Genomic DNA, 18,202 nt, shown 5'->3' on the forward strand with positions numbered 1-18,202 from the left:
TAGAGATTATTCTTTCTTACTTGAAACCAATTGAGCAAAATCCAGAGATCCAATTCATTGTACAGTTTATGTGCATTTTAGGGTTTCGATTCGTACAAAAAACATCATCTATGATGTAACCTAGAATATTGATCTTCAAGGATATTATTCTTTATTCATTTAATAATACGAAGTACATTTAATTTCTTCCACATCAAGTATTATATTTTAGATTAATTGGCTTATTTGTTACAGTAATTGTTAGGATTACGCCTGAAATCTAGTATTTTTATCAGTTGTGCAATGAATGAAAAACTCAAATTGTGTTTTACGCCTCTGCTTATCGTAGTTATGACTAGTAATTCAGAAAGGTCATGAAATTGTCCCTTGGAGACACTAGACTCTGAAGGAAGATTAGCATCATCATAGTTGAGAAGCAATCTCAAAATATGAGGCATATATAGATTCAGAATATATATTAATTGTCATAATAATGTACAAAGAGATACTTAATTATTACTAGCTGTATGTTGTATTTTACACATTTTATTTGGTATTTGTCAAAACAGTACGTTAAACAAACACACCCTAATAAGTAATAAGTAATAATAGCTAGGTGTTCATCTTTTAGGTGGAAGATCTTGGCCAGTCAAAAAAGAATGGAAAAGAGCAAGTGCTTCACTAGGCTTATTCAGAGGTACTAAATGACCTGCTCCTCGAACAGTAACCATCGTTAAGCCTTCATATTCCACTAATCTTCCCCCTACCTGTTGTATTCACAAATCACAAATTAAATATAGTTAGTTGTTATGCAACTGTTATTAGTCGGTACTCCCACGTACGTCTTGAACTCTGATCTTAAGGGTTACAGAAGAAGATTAAGATGAGAAAGATTAATGGATTACCTGATGTTGATGGTACCAGGAACGCCAGTCTGTCTTGATTGGCAACCCAAGTGCTTCAACCCAGTACCTTGTTCCAATCACTGGAACTCTACCATCCGCGTCTCCACTGTTTCAAGTACCATGCATGTCAATCAGTTCAAACCCACACATAACATTAGCATTTCAACACCTGGTAAGTGGTAACAACAACAACAACAAAGTTTATACGGGCATTTCCTCAGCTTGTTTAGGGGTGTCCTGACTCATAATGTAGTGAACCGAATATATATACAAAATCAGCAAAAGAATGTGGAACAGTCTTTTGTTCCGCGTCCAATAGTATCTTCCCAGTAGGTACAAGCTAGTCTTGTAAAAAGTGACTTACATCCCCTCTCTTATTGAGTAAAGCATGCATCAATTAGCTATGCAGCTAACATGCACACTCTAGCTTATTGGGTATCACCATTAACCCATATGGGCTGCCGGGACCACATAAGATCGAATTGTGCCTAGTCGGCCATGCCTCCAACCCAAAGTGTGGTTATTACAAACACTGCAGCTTCTCCTTGTCCAACCTTTGTGGTAGACAAAACATTATTGAAATTATATTTCAAACTCGCGTGTTTTGAGTTTTTTTGTGTTAAGCATCAATCAAGGAAAAGATTTATGAACTTAAACCAGTAAACCAAAGTAAAGAAAGAGAGAAAGAAAAGAGTAGACTTTGCAAGTTGTCTATAGAGTATAGACTGCAGATTCAGTCAAATTTAGCATCTTATTTTCAAATTTTCAAGGTTTGGTGATGAGTTTTCACAAGCATCCAAAATATTCAATCAATAGACAACCATACATGTTCAGTACTATGCATGATTGGTTGCCATTCAAGAAGCTATGATTAATTAATTTCGCATAATTCATAAAGTTCAACTAAAGCCTTAAACTAGCTTTAGGCCACATTTTTCATTTTAGCTTTAGGCTGTTGTATAATTACAGTTTTGATCCAAATGATTTGGTAGTACATCCACAACTCGCAAAAAAATAGCTATATAAAGCATATACTCCGAATAAAGAAAAAAAGAAAACTATAATTTCACGGAGAGAAAAAAGATTAGCCATTTATTCCTATCATGGAAAATAGAATGAAGTCAAGAATACGAAACTATATAATTCCTGTGATTTACCAGATGGTGGATGATGAAACAATAACTTTTTTTTGGACTGCATTTATGATAACTAGTAACAGATTTATGCCATCAAACTAGTTATACCTGTAAATCCAGATCTTCAGACCAGCTTGTATCAGCTTCTTGTAGACAGGTAAGACAGATGTAACTGTCATGTTGTATATGTTCAGAATGTTATCACTGAAAAAGAAAAAAAAAAGAGGTGGTAAACATCAACTTAAGTAGCTAACTTAATTTTGCCGGTGTCACTGCCAATTTTCAGTTTTAACATTTCAACAATTGTATGATTTAAATTGCGTTATGAACTCAAATAACTGGAAACTGGTTTTTGCAATTTGCAGAATCCAGTTTTTGGTTTTCCCAAATACACAAAGTTCGTACTCTAGCAGTGATAATGAATAATTAGTTAGCTTACTTGCAAACACTCCATTTAACACTAGTATTTGAATTTCCTCTGTTAGCATTTGCATGAAGCGATGCTTGTACGTCTTCCCTGTTGAAGTACGCTTCTGCGTGATTTGAAAAGCAAGGGTCATAGCCCCCTGAATATATTCTTGGCCTCTTAAATCCATAGTTTTCCACCTGTGAAGTATTTTCCCACACAAAGAAAGGAACTTTTCTCAAATTTTACATACAGTGTAGACCTCATCCCTAACTAATAAGCTCATACAGTATAAGGAGCAGTGAAAAGAACCAAACTTATGGTTTACAACTTTAACAAAATTAACCATATGCAAGTAGCAAGAAACTGCTTACACCATGCCAAAATTAATCCTGTTTATTGCTTAAAATGTTGTAAGTTCTGACAATCTGAGATCAACTTTTATTCGTAGTGATTGAAAGAAAGCAAAGAGATGGCTTACCTTATTACCAAAATAAGCTTGTGATGAAGATGTGCTGTTCGAAAGGCAAATTGGAGCATATATGTTGTAGAAGTCAATCTCTTTGTATTTTCCATAAACCACATTCATGGCAGTCACACATTCAGTTGGCCAAAATAAGGCCTTGAAATCACACACTTCTTTAGTCTTATTAAACTGGTCGTCAGAGATTACAGAGTGACTCCAGGCATATTCTAACAGACCCTTTGAGTCATAGAAATCATCAGTTAAAGGGTTCCCTACCTGTAAAATTAGCAAATACGAAGTAGTTTTAAAGCATCATTCAGTTGCTGTGGATCAAAATAAGAGTAAGATATATTTTCAAAATTTCATGTACATGACAGCATACGTACTAGGAAACCTTTGAGATTAATTTTCAGGTTCTTAGTCTGATCCTTGTTCCTATCGAAGATACGCTCTGCCAGTTGAGGAACATAGTGACCTATGAGAAGGAAAATTATCAGATGATAAAGTGGTACTACTGATTACTGATATAGCTTAAAAGTAGCTTATAAAAGAAATCTATCTGTATCACCTGCATAACTTTCTCCTGCTAAGAAGAAATCTCGGTTTTTGAATTGTGGATATCTTTCAAGCCAATTTACCAAGAAATTGTATGCATCCTCAGCTTCACTCAAAGCAGAAAAGTAAACTATTTGAGTAAATTGCATCTTGATGATAAGTTCACAGTTAAGAATGTAAAGAAAAAGAGTAATATCGATGTAGATAAACTTACCTACAAATTCATCATCCAATTTGGTAAGGTCAGTGGATGTGTTGGTATACGAGAACCCAACTCCGACAGGAGACTCCACAAATAGCAAATTCGCTTCTGCAAAGATAACACATTTAAGAAGGGAAAGGAGCAAAGGAGAGACGAACTGCTTATTGTCATATACCCTCTGTTGAACTTCCAAACATGATTCTGAGTTGTTGAAAGAAAGGTATATGGTAATGAACATGAGATGATAATAACCTGTATTCCACGATAAGTTGTTGAACAGCAAGCCATCACCATTTTCATCAACTTTAAGCGGACCTAATTCAATAAGAGCACCATATCCTACTGATGAGCAACCAGGTCCTATAAAACCAAGGAAGACTTATAAGCACTTAACCCAAAGAGAGAACAACAATAGCCTGCAAACTTAAGTGTGCGTGTTAGTAATCATACCTCCATTGAGCCAGAGTACGAGAGGTTTCTCAGAGGGCTGTGAAAGAGCTTCAAAGAACCAGTAAAAAAGGGCCCTGCCATTATTTTGGTTAACAGTGATGTAACCTGAGAACTGTGAGATGGGTGGGTTTGATGGTTGACCTGGTAAACTTAGTATTTTACTGTCATCTTCTTCAGACACTGAGAATGTTTCTGATGCTTTAATGAGTGTGAAATAGAGTACAAGTAAGATGAGAAGAAACAGAATTTTGGTACTTCTGCTCATCATGGGAACAAGAAAAGGCGAAAAGCTACTTCTGGAGCCTACTTTCGGATATCAGTCTGTTACTTGTGTCAGAATATATATAGGACCTGATGTAACACTTATTTGCGCACCAGTCCATGACTAGTCAGTCACACAGGATGATCATTGGCGCACCTCATCCATTCCATTGTGGAGATAACAGGTTCAACTTACTAAAAGTAAAGGTCAGAATTGAAGTACGGCTACTTTTCAATTGCCATGTACCTAACACTTCGTATCAGTTTTGACAAGAGATTTATGTACTAGGTTGAACTTTCCACAACACTACAGTGAAAATTATAAGTTAATTGCTTCAATTCCAATACCCTTTCTATTCCTTTCCGGCGGGGAGGAAAAAGTAATACACTGATGCGTGTTTTTAGGCCTCGGGAACACAGTGTGCTAACCTCCATAGGCGCATGTGGTACACGCGCCAAACTGGAAGCACCATTCTAGATACTCCCGGATGCATAAAATAATTTACAAGTGGCGTATACGCAATTTAGTTGTATTTCTTATGCATTATCTCCAAAATATCCAAGGACATTATCCCATTATCTCTGTGGCCACTATTCAAGCTAGCAAATAGATGATATTCCAAAAGCTAAATGTCCAAAGTTAGGTAAACAAGTGTTCACCACCACATTCGTTTATTTTAAAGAACTTGTGGAAGAAACGCACGGGAAAACTATGTTGAGCCACTTTTGTGATCAGTGGGTATCATATGTCAAAGACCAACATCACGGGATCAGAATATCAGCAAAGTGCAAAGATATGAAGTTATCTTGCCACAGTCCCACTCCCATAAAGAGACAGATTTTAGAGAGAAGGGGATAACTTGATTCTGTATAATTTCACTTTCCTACTCTTCTGGAAGGTCGAAATCAGGCATAATACGACGCCGGTCCATAATGGTATATAGTGGAGCACTCTGACAGCGACCACCACTGAGATTGGCATGACAGATTGACAGCAACCTGAAACTGGAGCTTAAGCTTAGAAACTATATTTTCCCATCTGCTTTAATTTGTCTTTTGGGGAGTTCTGGGGTTGGGAGAGGGAGGAGGGGGGCAAAACCATGATCGTGGAATTGAATACCAATAACATGTATGCATTAAATTAATAGATATTAAGGTACATTACATTTTTATTTGACTACAGAGAAATTTCAGGAAATTACAGATCCAAATCAATATGCACCTAGGATCTAATTGTAATGGTTATACAAATTTTTAAATATTTGAGGACTTACAAATTTGCATATCAATATGCACTTGATCTTATTGAAATGGATTTGATTACACTGACAACCAGCTGACGCTTAAGACCAAATAATGAAGAGCTTTCTCTCAATTATATAAACATCAGAGAGATTCCTTGGCCATCGCCTTGCTATTTCAAGAATATGCCTTCTGCAAGCAAAATTTGCCACGGATCATTATCCACGATTAGGAAAGACAAGATATATACCAGTGCTTAATATATATAACGAGGAAATTAAAGCAAGCATTCCAGACTTTACAAGGCTTGTGTTTTACATGGCAGTCAGGGGTCAGCTGCTCTAATATGAGCACTTCAAATAAATTCCAGGGATAAATAATGATGTTTAGTGAATCCTTTAGAAATAGATGATGATATTGTCCATATCTACATGAAAAGCACATGCTACACGTAAAACCAGGAAAAGAATTCTACTTGTTGTTCTGATTATATGAAACACTAGGCCACACTCATTCAATAAAAATTTTGAGATACAATAGACTTATTCATTCAAAAAAACTTATATGGTAAATTACAAAGTTGAGATGCTGAGTAGTTCGTGCAAACCTCAACTAGCCCTTGAAAGTTCCATCAAATAAATACCAATAAGTGGAAGTACTGCTAAGAAATGCAACTAGTAAGGTAACATGATGGAATTCGGGGGATAGCTAAGCAGGGCCGGGATAAATGCCCATTTCCCCCAAGGCCCCAACCTTGTATACAATTCTAGATTTCGATTGTCAGATTTGGTGCATTAAAAACCTCTTATGGCACAAGTCAAACTTGCTTAACAGTGGATCAACTCAGGGAGCCATCTGTACGACTACTTCATAGCTAACACTGAAATTTTGGTAATTTCCAAGCAAGAAATAGACACTTCAAGTATCATACTCCCTCCAACCTCCGTCCCTAAAAGATTGCCCCATATACCTTAAATGGATATCTCTACTTGTTTGCCTCGTACCTTTTTTGGTTTGTGGTTTCACATGTCTCTCCTCACATGCTATTATTTAATCTAACAAAAAGACAAGTCTACCTACCCATTTGCTTTTGAGTATACTCAATTCTTAATAGAGTGAATAAAAGCATGTGGGGCAATCTTCTAGGGATGGAGGGAGCAAGGGCGGATCTATATAGCCCGAGAGGGTACAAAGGTACCCCCATTGTTTGAAAAAAAAAACAGTTAAATTGATATTGAGGTAATTAATTGCACTTGAATATTTTAACTTATAAGGTAGGCAATGAAATGTACTTGTAGCTTAGTGGTTGCTTGATTACTATGTTCTATGGGATACCTGGGTTTGAATCCTAGTAAGAGGATGTTGAATATATTTTTTTAATCCATTTTTCGCCTTTTACTTGTCCTTTTATTGATCTTCTAAATTCTTCATGTTTTTTTCACCCTTTGTTGGTCGTTTTTTCTTCATCATCTTTCTTTTTTCATTTATTATTTTTTAATTTTTATATGATTTATGATTTTTCTTTTACAAAAATACAAAATATTAGTAGTGTTACTTTTTTTTCTTCAAAATGATTTTATAATTGGCATAGGATATATAAGTAATTTATTTTATAATCTATTTTTATAGACTTATAGTTGCATGTTTTTTTGAACTTTTAAGAGGCCTAATTATATAAAAGCGTAACGCCCCATATGAAAACGATATTCCTAGTTTTTTTGTTAGTGTCGTTTTGTGCAATTTGTTCAGCGACAATTGTAATAAAAAAATCTCCTTCAAAGTATGAAAACTTGTCGTATACACTCTTTCTTTTCCCATTTTATTTGAAATCGAGCCAAGTTAATCCTGTAATTTGGATTAGGTGTTGAGTTTTATTGTTATGAAACCCAAAAAAGTTCCTAAATCTTCCACATATTTTATTATAGCGTTTATAATATTTTAACTACTTACCTTTAAACTTTAACTCTCTAAAATGAACAAATACGAGAAATTATAAAAGCAAATTATAAATTTTTTGGACATCCATTTGTAAATTCCTGGATTCGCCCCTGGGAGGGAGTATATCATGTTAACTTTCTATAACACTCAGAATGGCATGCTTAACAACTATCCTCAATCATTCCCTTTGAATCGATTATATCCCAGTAACCTGATACAAATATCAACTCGTTTTGAAAAATGTTTTATCCAGTGTTTTAAGATCTGATACTAGATTTACAAAAATAATAAATCAAATAACAAAAGAAGGCAAAAAGCATATTTTCTTATCACCTGTAATTCATAAAATAGGCTATGTAGATTACCTGTAAAACCCATGATTCTTGAACTTAATCTTATCTAAACTTATTTGATCTCAGTGCCCATGTTTTGAACTTATATGAATCCTTAACTGAACTTCTATGAACTAAGTAGAACTGAATTATTGTTTTTTTAGGTGAAATGAACAAGGTCAAGGTATGGCTAATAAGAATCTAAGATACGCCAACAAGTAAGGTTGGTTCTTTGTGATCTAATTATAATTTGTTACTCTCAACGGTTTTAAGAATCAGTTCTTTTTTTTCATTTAGCGTCTAGTCACACAAATAATGGTCATTGATAATCAATTTGAAGGGTACTAGTTCAAAAGTTACAAGAAGCATAGGCACCATGAAGACAGAAACCACTATTAACTACTCCCTCCATCCCTAAAAGATTGTCCCATATTCCTTTTTAGATGTCTCTACTTGTTGGCCCCATACCTTTAGTAACTTTTCCCACTTGCTCTCTCTCTATCTCTCTCCTCAAGGACCCACCTTACCAACACGTGCACTTTTTACGCCCATAAATTAATAAAGTGAACTTTGCTTTATAGGGCTATCTTTTAGGGACGGAGGGAGTACAAAGTATAATTTTTCTCTAAACTTCAAGCTACTATTCTAAAAGTTCTCCATTGAGTGAAAAGAATATTATAGAACAAAGAAGGAAATAAAAACCGCTGATTGTATTCACTAATCAGTATCAGAGTATCTTCATGATAATTTAGGCTCCATGGACACTAACATCCCGATTTTTAGGCTCCATGGACACTAATATCAACGATTATGATTGAGTGAGCACAGCCAAGGGCGGAGCTACTGGGGCGGATAGGGGTAAACGCCCCCACAAGAGCATGAAAACCCTCTATATAATATTCAGTGCATAAAGAGTCATTAAACAAACTTTGTCCCCAACTCCCCATTGGTCCAGCGGTTTGTGGAAGTTTTGTGCTTGAGATGTTCACATCACTTTATTTCTTCTAGTTTTCCTTTTTTATGCATTTTTGTAGTTCTATCTTTTACTCCACATCTTTAGAACACTTTTAAATTTTGTTGTTCTATCTTTTATCTTAAAACTTTTTTAAAAAAATTGCCTAAAATCCATGTGTAACACATTCTTTTTGTAAAAAGTGTGTAATTACTATAACAAATATCAGATTTAGACTTTGTTTATTTATATACCGTACAAAATTAATATAATCCTCCCCCCACCCAAATAACTAATTTCTGGCTCAGCCATTGAGCACAGCTCGGAAAACCAGAAAGGGCCTCATGTATCATAGATGTAGAATGCCTACTGCCTAGTAAGGTTTACTTAATAACATTGAAAGAAAGTTAACCTAGCCATCTTGATAAAATAATAACTTCGTACTTGCTTTACCTTGCTGTTATCAGAAGAATGTTCCTCAGCAGAAAATTCTGAGGATGATACTTATACCAGAAATTTCCAATCAAGGGGTTGACCCCAGAGGCAATAAGGCCAATTCAACATCGTCATCTTCATGATCTGATAATCTTCTGGGTTTGAGAGGTCGGCGAATAAACCTTAAGAAGCGACTTAGTGGATCCTGCAGTCCTTCCATCTCATAGTGTCCAAATCGCCAATCTCGGTCAGCGTAAGGGCGCCATACAGGTTCATCAAGACCCCCTTTTAGAAATAAAAATAAGGAAATTAATGGCCAATATATAATGGGATATAAGAGAGGGGGGGGGGGGGGGTGGGGGGGGGAACTATCTCAATAGGAACACAATGCAGAGAGAAAATATATTTACTTGTGCATGATAAACCCATCCTATCATCAAATATATTTTCTAAACACGAAACACAAAGCATTATCTAAGTTTGAAATTCCATTCAAATGAGTAAACAATAATCTCCATAACAATTTTGTGACATGCCCCCCACTATCTTAGTAAATACGTAGTAGGTCCTTTCATTTAGAACAACAATTGATGGCCAATATACAATGGGATGTAAGAAGAGAAAAAACTATCTCAACAGAAACACCATGCAGAGAAAAAATATAAGATTGAAATTCTATCCAAAAGGGTAAGTAAATAATCTCCATAACAATTTTCTGACATGCCCCCCACTATCTTACTAAATACGTAGTAGGTCCTTTCAATTAGAACAACATTATCATTCTACCGATCCATTTTTATCAATTATAAATTTCATATCCAAAAGAGAGGGGAAAAAAATCAGTTTCAGTTAGGTACAAAACTACGAGAACATGGTTGTGCCATCTGGTACCTGCATACATTAAACCATTTTTGTCCATCGCTCGATAGAAGGGCCTAGTTTTTTTTCCTTTAGCAGCTCTACGCAGTTCATACCATGCTTTCTCCCTGTCTTGACGGGAGACTATTCCTGTAGTTGCGACCTGCAATTAACATGAGCATCGAAGGGAACCTGGGAATTAAATAAGGCAAGGCAACTGCTTGTGCCAAAGCAAAATGGTAAAAGAACAGACAAAAGAAGCATAGTTACTTTGGAAAACAAATGGTAAGAGGGGCGTGGGACCCGGGCCAGATTATTGGCACGGTCAACCGATACAAGTCCAAACTTAGGTCCATATCCATCCGCCCATTCCCAGTTGTCAGAAATTGTCCAAAAGAAATAACCAATTATAGGGATACCCTGCATTACAAATATGAAAGGTAAGTGAGATTGAGAGATGGTCAAAATGATAAAGAACTGAAAAAACTCAAATTGAAATATACACAGAGAAAAGTCACAGTAAGAACCATAATCATGGCACCATAAATAGCGAGTAAGTGCTCCAGTATATATGGCCTTCTGATTAAGTCAGTTTCGTCAGCGACCCCATTTTCAGTAATAATAAACGGTATGTTTAAATGCTTGTATCTCTCATGGAACTGAAGAAGCATACGGAACAAGCCATCAGGATAGACCCCTCGTCCAGACTCACTGTATTCATCTGTCTCTACTAGCTTTAGTCCAGCACCACATACAGCTTCCTGATCAGCAACAACAACAAATAACTGAAGAAGTTAATTTCATCCTTTTGTAGGGACATGTTTTAGAAACAACTAACCAGGGTAAACAACAACCTGCCCATAATAATTTAACCCAACATAGTCCATCTTCTTAGATATGCTGTCCATAAAGGGGTAAAGAGTCATGGAGTTGGCGATTGTGACAGCAGCAATATCAAAGAGGCCATAGGGTCGCATAAATGAGACATGATGAGCAACACCAACAAGTGGCTTTGATAATTTGCTGCAAGAAAACAATTTTATAAGTTAATAGCTATATAGATTTCCTTCTAGAGGCTTGCCCTGTTTAATAACTTGTATAGACAACAACAAATGACATTTAAACCACCATAAGATACAACATCTGAAACTTGGGGAACCTAGTGGTGGTGAAAGTCTGCTCCTTGTTCTGAAAGAAACAATAAGCTCCTGTGATGATGAACCAAGCCAGAATGTCCCTTAGCAAAAGGAACACTTTCATAAACTCGTGATGCAGCATATAAATCAGTGCCCGTGATTCCGTGAATCATCACATCATTTTTGGAAGATAAAACATGATTAACTTTTAGTTGCACCTATGTAGTCAGTGTTTCTAATAGGACTTGTTAACATAAGATCTTTGGCTTGATTTTCTCAGTTGTGCTCAGAAGTCTGAAGAAAAATAACCTGTGTTCATGGATGTAATCATATGCTTTTGAGTGTGCAATGGCAATCCAGTCCATGGTTTGATTGTATACACCAGTTGGTAGAGCAGAAGTTGCCGCCTCCAACATGTCAGGATTACCGCCAGGCCAAGCACCAGCACAGTATGTCAACATACAAAAGACATGAGGCTCATTAAATGTTACCCAGTAGTCTACCACATCTGAAACACTGTCAACAACAACCCTGCAACAATAAACCACAGACCAAGTATTACTAAAAGGAATTCATATCAAGGGAATAAGTGAGAGAAATGTATAGTATGATCCAAATGAAAGCCTGGCATGACAGCTCCCACAGGTAGAGTATCAGTACAAAAAAAAGCTGAAAGCAGTTTACCTTGATGCACATTGTATTAAATACAGACCTACTTTGTTACTTATTTGCCTTCACATAAATAATGAAAGCTGATAAATGACTTTCGATCAAGATCAACAGAATAGACACTTTCCAAAGCAAATTGAGTCACTTATTTTAGGCGAACTGAATCAAGCTTCCAGGATTTTATAAGGCAATTGCCCCCAATTTCCATAATTGTACAATGAAGTCTAGCAATCTAGAATTCTAGATGGCTACTACTAGAAACTAGAAAGTCCCCCCCCCCCCCCCCCCCCCCAAAAAAAAAAAAGCATGCAAAATAAATCGTGTTCATTGGGCCATATGTGAGGAAGGACTGGAAATATGAGAGAAGTGAGAACTTAATAAGATTTCAACAATACGATCCCCATGGTCAAAAAACTTTCCGAATGAAACAAATTCTAATTCTAACTGAGTCTCCGAACTTAATTGAGGTGAAGCTAATTTAACTTGGTCATAAGTTAGAACTAACAGAAGCAACACAAATATTTGGTACAATTATGCTTTGGAAATGGAGTGGGTAAGAGCATTGAGTTCTAGAAGGAAAATGGGCCAATGTCTATATCAGAAACCACTATTCTAAACATCTTTTTGGTGGAAGCAAAAATAAATAGATACACTAAAACCTAATAGAGAATCAAATGTTTAGATAATGATCATTTGATCTAGTCTGCCAGACTAATGTGACCGATGGCATGTATGAACATAACAGCAATTTTATTTATGAACATCAAGCAGAGACTACAAAACAGAGGACAAGTTGTCCCATAATAGAAAAAACAGATTACAAATTAGCCGTTCCATTGAATTTTCCCCACTGAGTGTAACTGTTAAACTGTCTTAGCCCACGAGAAGCTAAATAGGTAATTACTCACTGTGTTCCACAATGATGTTCAATTTAGAATTTTGACACTATTCACATTGAAGAGAATCTTCTAAATTATTTCCAATAAGAAAAAACATATTCATGTGGGGTCTTGTATGATTCGTCTAAATGAGTACTATAATAATATCAAAATTTTATAATTTTTGTTATTGTATAATTAGAGATATAATGATATATAATGTGCATCGCAAACGTAAAGGTAGAAATTGGAACATCATTATGGAACGGAGGGAGTATATCACACAGAAAATCACTAATTAAAGTAGTTCCTGAGAAGATTCGTGCATTCTGTTCCTTACACATTACACGACACCACAGAATCTCGATAAAAGCATGCCACATCTTATCATTTTCCCTTTCAAACCCACAAAGAAAATATCAGATCCAAAACAGTACAAGAGAAAACCCGGAACTCCCTATACACAGCAGAAAGGAACTTTTTTTTCTGAGAAGAAAAAGGCACGTAAGTTGGTTGGAAAAACATTAAAAGACAGGGAGTCCACTGAAGATGTTAATCACCCTTCAAAGACACACTTATAATCATCAAGGTATGAGGATAAAGAGAAGGAAGAAAACCTAGTAAAATGCATGAAGTAATCAACAGTTCTCTCCAATTTCCACCCTCCATACTCTCCAGCCCATGGAGGAAGTGAATGGTGGAACAGGGTCAGCATCACCTTCATTCCATATGACCGAACCCTATGGATGATCCACTTATACCTCTCTAATGCTGCAAAATTAACCTAAAATAAAAGAGTATACATATTAGTATAAATAACAAAAGGACTGGTGCTTGAAGGTTTCAAATGGCTGATGAAGCATAAATACAACTGAGTAAAAATATATAGATAAACAGAAATCGTGATGGAACATGTTTAATGAGCTCCATCCTTTCTGATTGTCATAAATAGCATAAGAGTTCAGATATGAATAATGCAGCGGGAAGACAAGACATGTATTTGAACAGGACTTACAGCTTCATTGAGATCACCAGTTGGCTCGTTTGGCATGATTCTTGTCCAATCAACACCCATGCGGAAGACGGTGACACCGGTGTTTTTCGCAAGCTTGAGCTCTGTATCAGGATCAGACCAAAACCTCAGTCTCTCCTCCCTGACACAAATTTCAAGCAATGTAAAACATCGTTCCATATAATGCTAAGTATCTAAATTTGAGCTTGAGCTCCTTAAAAGAACCTCTAATTAGAGCAATACAGAAATAGAACTGTAATACATGAAATAAATTATACCAATAGAGGTGTAGACATTTGAACTTACGGGCGCGGAACATTGTGCCATGCAGCCACATTGCGGTTGCATTCACTGGCTGGAGCTTGCTCTTCTTCTTCGTCTTCTTCTTCTTCAACTGTTTTCTCAAACCCTCTTATCATTGCTTCCATAGCTATCTTAAGAGTTTTCTTTTTCTTCGATTTATCCTTAGCTTCTGCAGGTACAGCTGGTTGAGACCCACCATCTCCTGCAGCTGAAGCTATAAGAGCATCAGCCGGTTGCTGCAGTGCAGCTTCAGATTCTTCATCAACCTTTTCTTCTGCAAATTGAAGCCAAGCATCATTGAGCTTATCCTCTACATGAGCTGGTGCTGTTGCCAACCCAAAGAAGAACTCAGGTTCCCCGTCTGGAAGAAAAAATAACATGATAATGAGTTCCAAAGAGCTAACATTTCCTTCAGAAATGGAAAAAGAAATCATACATTTAGTAAATACAGTTCGTAAAAGAGAAATAGTCTAGGAGCAATAAATCTTAGCTTTTGATTCCAGATATTATACACAAGGTGCTTGTTCATTGAGAGTGGTAGTGCATTAGTCACACATGGGTCCTTCCATTAATAAGTCATTCACCACGCATAACAAGTTTTCACCTTACAAAAATATGTTTCAGGAAAATGAGTTCACAGTTTGGACAAGGGCCAGTGAACTGAAATAAGGCCACAAGTTCAGATAAAGGCTACCAAGTTAATTTTCAACTAAACATTAAGTTCTAAATAAGTTCACAACTCACAGGTTATCAACTTTAAATAAGGGAAGCTTAAATAACGATAACTTCAAACAAGGGTCAATACGTTCAAAACTTCAAATGAGGAGTTTTCAGGTGAATGAACAAAGGTCAATATACTCCGTGGCTCCTACGTCTTTGATCAAGCTAAGGTACAAAGTCAACAGAATTTATAATCCACCTTGAATCAAATATCTGACATAAAATCATTAAAAAAAACGTTAACATTTCACTTCATGAGGTTCTCCAGATTGTGTTTAGGAATCCAATTCTTGAAGATGAAATTCTGACATTCAATTCAAAATAACCTGCTTCGATAAAAATTTAAATTTATTTCCAGTGTTAACCATTTGAGAGATAGAGCGATGCCGCCGTAGCCCGTAGGACAGCTTAAAACCAACACTTAAAATCTCTCTGCTAAAGTGGATTTCTCAAAGAACTGGTAAAATTTTCTCTTGCAGATTCTATGTTTTGATTCTTCTTTTTTTAAGGTAACTGAATTAGATACTTGTCCTCGGCCTTTTTCTACTCTAAATCTCATCCAACAGACAATGCATTGACCCAAACTCCCAAAAAAAAAGTTAAAAAATCCTTTAAAATTCATTTAAAAGGACTAGAGTTAGATGTCGAACTCTATAATTCAAAAAACTAAGCACTTGATGTCGTTGCCACTGGAACTAAGGGAGAGAAATTACTTCAAAATTTAATTGTGAGATACCATTTCCAAGGGGGGCAATGACATCAATGAAAAATGTGGCTTTACTGATAACTGGAAGAGGGCAGAAATTGCCTATGACTACCCAAGGATTTAAATGACCTGTATATAGTATCGTTTGAAATTCTCAACTTTTAAGAACCGTTAAAATGGTGTATTTGAATGAAATCCAAATTCCATGAATTTCCAAACGTCAACTTTGGTTCAAATCCTAAATTTTAAATGGCGTACTTCTTCCCAAATAAGCATCAGGATAAACATAGTGCTGGATGAGGAGAGGAAAGGGTAACATTTGGAAGGAGTTCAAGTCCTTTTATATGTGAAAGATCATATCCACCAAAATTGGAGGAACTTAAACTAAAAAGATGCTGCATAGCAGACACTGATGACAATAACTTGATATTTTTACTGCAGATGATTAAAATTTTAATACCTAAGTCTGAGATTGGACCTTTGCCAAACCATCTTCCAAACATAGCTTACGGGTAATTGGGTATCAGGATATGCCCCCTCAAACCACTTTCTCAGAGGCATGTTTCATTTCTTTTTCTTTTGTTCTTACAAATAAATAAAACTTCCACTCAGTATGTAATTATGTACGATCAAAGAAACTAATAAAGTAGAGTCCTAAAAGCTCAGAATAAAGCCTTGGAAAAAGAAAATTAGTTAATCACACATTACAATACATCAATGTAAAGGAACCCCGGATAGATAACCTAGACGGACTAGAATAGCACCAATGTGGCGCAAGGTGCACTACTATATCCTACAAAACCTGCAAGACCAGTTACTGCATTCTGAAAAGTTATGTTATTTCTCTGTAACTGAAAAGGCTGAAATAATAGCTGAAAAGCAGATTTTCACAAAAATCTCAGCTCTCCAAACACTTATGGACTACATAGTTACATGAGAGACACGTAGATGTAACAAAATCAAAGGCCAATAGACCCACTATATTACTAAGGTAAGGCAATAACATTTGCCCTTCTGTTCTAGTCATCTACATCGTCACAAAATGAATATGGCTTTCACAAATATATGCAAATGTTGCAGTGAGTGATGCCTCAAATCCATGGGCCAGATAGTCAGTTCATCAGTACACAGTCATCCGGCTACCACAAGTAAACCGGGACAGGGAGTTCACAACGCCTAGTATTTTTATTTAGTCTATTATTGTAATGTAGTAGAAGTATATAGGCTCCTTTTCTGAAGAAATACTAGGTATTCTGGCCTCTCCTACATAATCAGATTTCTCTTTAACTACGGGCTAACACACATTGTTTGTTTAACACGTAAAATCCTCGTATTCATAATTTTATACTCCCATTTCTATTTACTTTGTCGTGACTATCTAACAAATATATTAATGCCTTATAGGACAAAACAATCCCTCAATTTCAAATTATTTTCACTTAAACAACTCCCTATTCCATACTCCATTTCAAATTACTTAACTTAAACAACTCATTTTCATAAGCATTACAATTGAAAGCATCAATATAATATTACTCGTCACTTTAGAATAGCAATGCCTAGATTCGCGAGTTTTTAGTGTTTCCGAACTTACATTACTACTCTAGTTTCTCTTAGCTTGAATTTTCAATTTCCGAACCGAATAAGTCTACATTAACATCCGGTATTGATCAATCTCACACACATCTTCGGCCGCTAAAAGTCAAAAGTGGCGTACTCCGTATTATATAGTGATGGTATAAGTACTTAACTAACAGTCTAACATTCCTCCGCCACAAAAATTGTCACAATTTAATCACTCAATTAAAACAAAATTAATCAAAAACATCAATTAATTTTACTCAAGCAACAAACACAATAATACTAAGCTAAACTGAAATTGAATTGAAATTAGCAATTAACCTTCCGGATTAACGTTGAAAACAGCAAGATTATCAGCAGACTCATCAATAGGGGAATTGAAAGGGAGGAGACTCTTCTTGCGAAACCGAGAGAAAGAGAAAGCATTGGCTGCAAATGTTAACGATACTAGTACTCCGGCGAACTTCGTCGCCGTTACCAAGAGCTCAACAATGGCCATTTCTGTGTTAAGGAGAGAGAAAGAGAGAAGGAGATGAAGGAGATGAAGGAAGAACAGTGTATGAGCCACTTGTTAATAAGCGTGGTTAATGCTGCTATTTTTGGATTGGGGTGGATTAATTTGGACGGATTCATAATAAAACTCCATGTTTTTTGTTTGAATTTCTGGTAATTCATAAAGGCTCTTTGAAAGGGAATTTCTGTGGATGATACGATACCAGTTTCTGGATATGGCCTGGGTCAATCTAGTAGGGAGTTCCAGGTGGCGGACTCAAGGGTGCACTACCAGGTTTAGCGAAAATTATTAAATTAATTAGCATTATTAATTAGCATGGTTCTCTAGTCAAATCGCAAGTTCGCAACATTTTTGTCAATTTTCGTACATCTTTATCTTTTTTTTTTAGGGAACTCTTTAGGGCGAGATTAAATTAAATCAGCCGCAGCTAAACATACAACTTTGTCCGAAATACGTCTTCCCACACTCTCGTCCCAAACTCCCAAGGGTGGAAGTGGGCTAGTGCGTGGGCTAACTTATTACCACTACGTTTAACAAAGGACCACTCTACTTAAATAAACCTAGAA

General features: G+C 36.1%; 2 protein-coding genes across 4 annotated transcripts; both read right to left on the reverse strand.

The window, feature by feature from the left end:
• Positions 1-438: 438 nt before the first annotated feature.
• On the reverse strand, positions 439-4,834 carry LOC110778248 (serine carboxypeptidase-like 33). Of its 2 annotated transcripts, none has more exons than XM_056838836.1 (10): positions 4,100-4,834; positions 3,902-3,964; positions 3,662-3,757; positions 3,461-3,553; positions 3,279-3,367; positions 2,908-3,168; positions 2,460-2,626; positions 2,129-2,224; positions 885-990; positions 439-746 (listed from the first exon to the last, which is right to left on the reverse strand). In XM_056838836.1, the coding sequence occupies exons 1-10, from the start codon at positions 4,365-4,367 to the stop codon at positions 600-602; spliced, it is 1,386 nt and encodes a 461-aa protein (XP_056694814.1). In that variant the 5' UTR covers positions 4,368-4,834; the 3' UTR covers positions 439-599. The 2 variants fall into 2 exon arrangements, with proteins under 2 accessions (XP_056694814.1, XP_021838514.1); XM_021982822.2 differs by having other exon boundaries at positions 3,902-4,009; positions 4,100-4,828.
• A 638-nt stretch (positions 4,835-5,472) lies between these two features.
• LOC110778251 (beta-glucosidase-like SFR2, chloroplastic) lies at positions 5,473-17,850 on the reverse strand. 2 transcript variants are annotated; one of them, XM_021982825.2, is made up of 11 exons: positions 17,444-17,848; positions 14,119-14,476; positions 13,816-13,954; positions 13,418-13,584; positions 11,563-11,784; positions 10,972-11,140; positions 10,645-10,878; positions 10,388-10,537; positions 10,151-10,280; positions 9,278-9,544; positions 5,473-5,794 (listed from the first exon to the last, which is right to left on the reverse strand). In XM_021982825.2, exons 1-10 carry the CDS (start codon positions 17,619-17,621, stop codon positions 9,348-9,350), a joined length of 1,944 nt encoding a protein of 647 aa, XP_021838517.2. In that variant the 5' UTR covers positions 17,622-17,848; the 3' UTR covers positions 5,473-5,794; positions 9,278-9,347. The 2 variants fall into 2 exon arrangements, with proteins under 2 accessions (XP_021838517.2, XP_056694813.1); XM_056838835.1 differs by lacking the exon at positions 5,473-5,794 and having other exon boundaries at positions 9,405-9,544; positions 10,151-10,309; positions 17,444-17,850.
• Positions 17,851-18,202: the final 352 nt, after the last annotated feature.

This window comes from Spinacia oleracea, chromosome 3, assembly GCF_020520425.1.
Source record: "Spinacia oleracea cultivar Varoflay chromosome 3, BTI_SOV_V1, whole genome shotgun sequence".
Classification (NCBI taxonomy): Eukaryota; Viridiplantae; Streptophyta; class Magnoliopsida; order Caryophyllales; family Amaranthaceae; genus Spinacia; species Spinacia oleracea.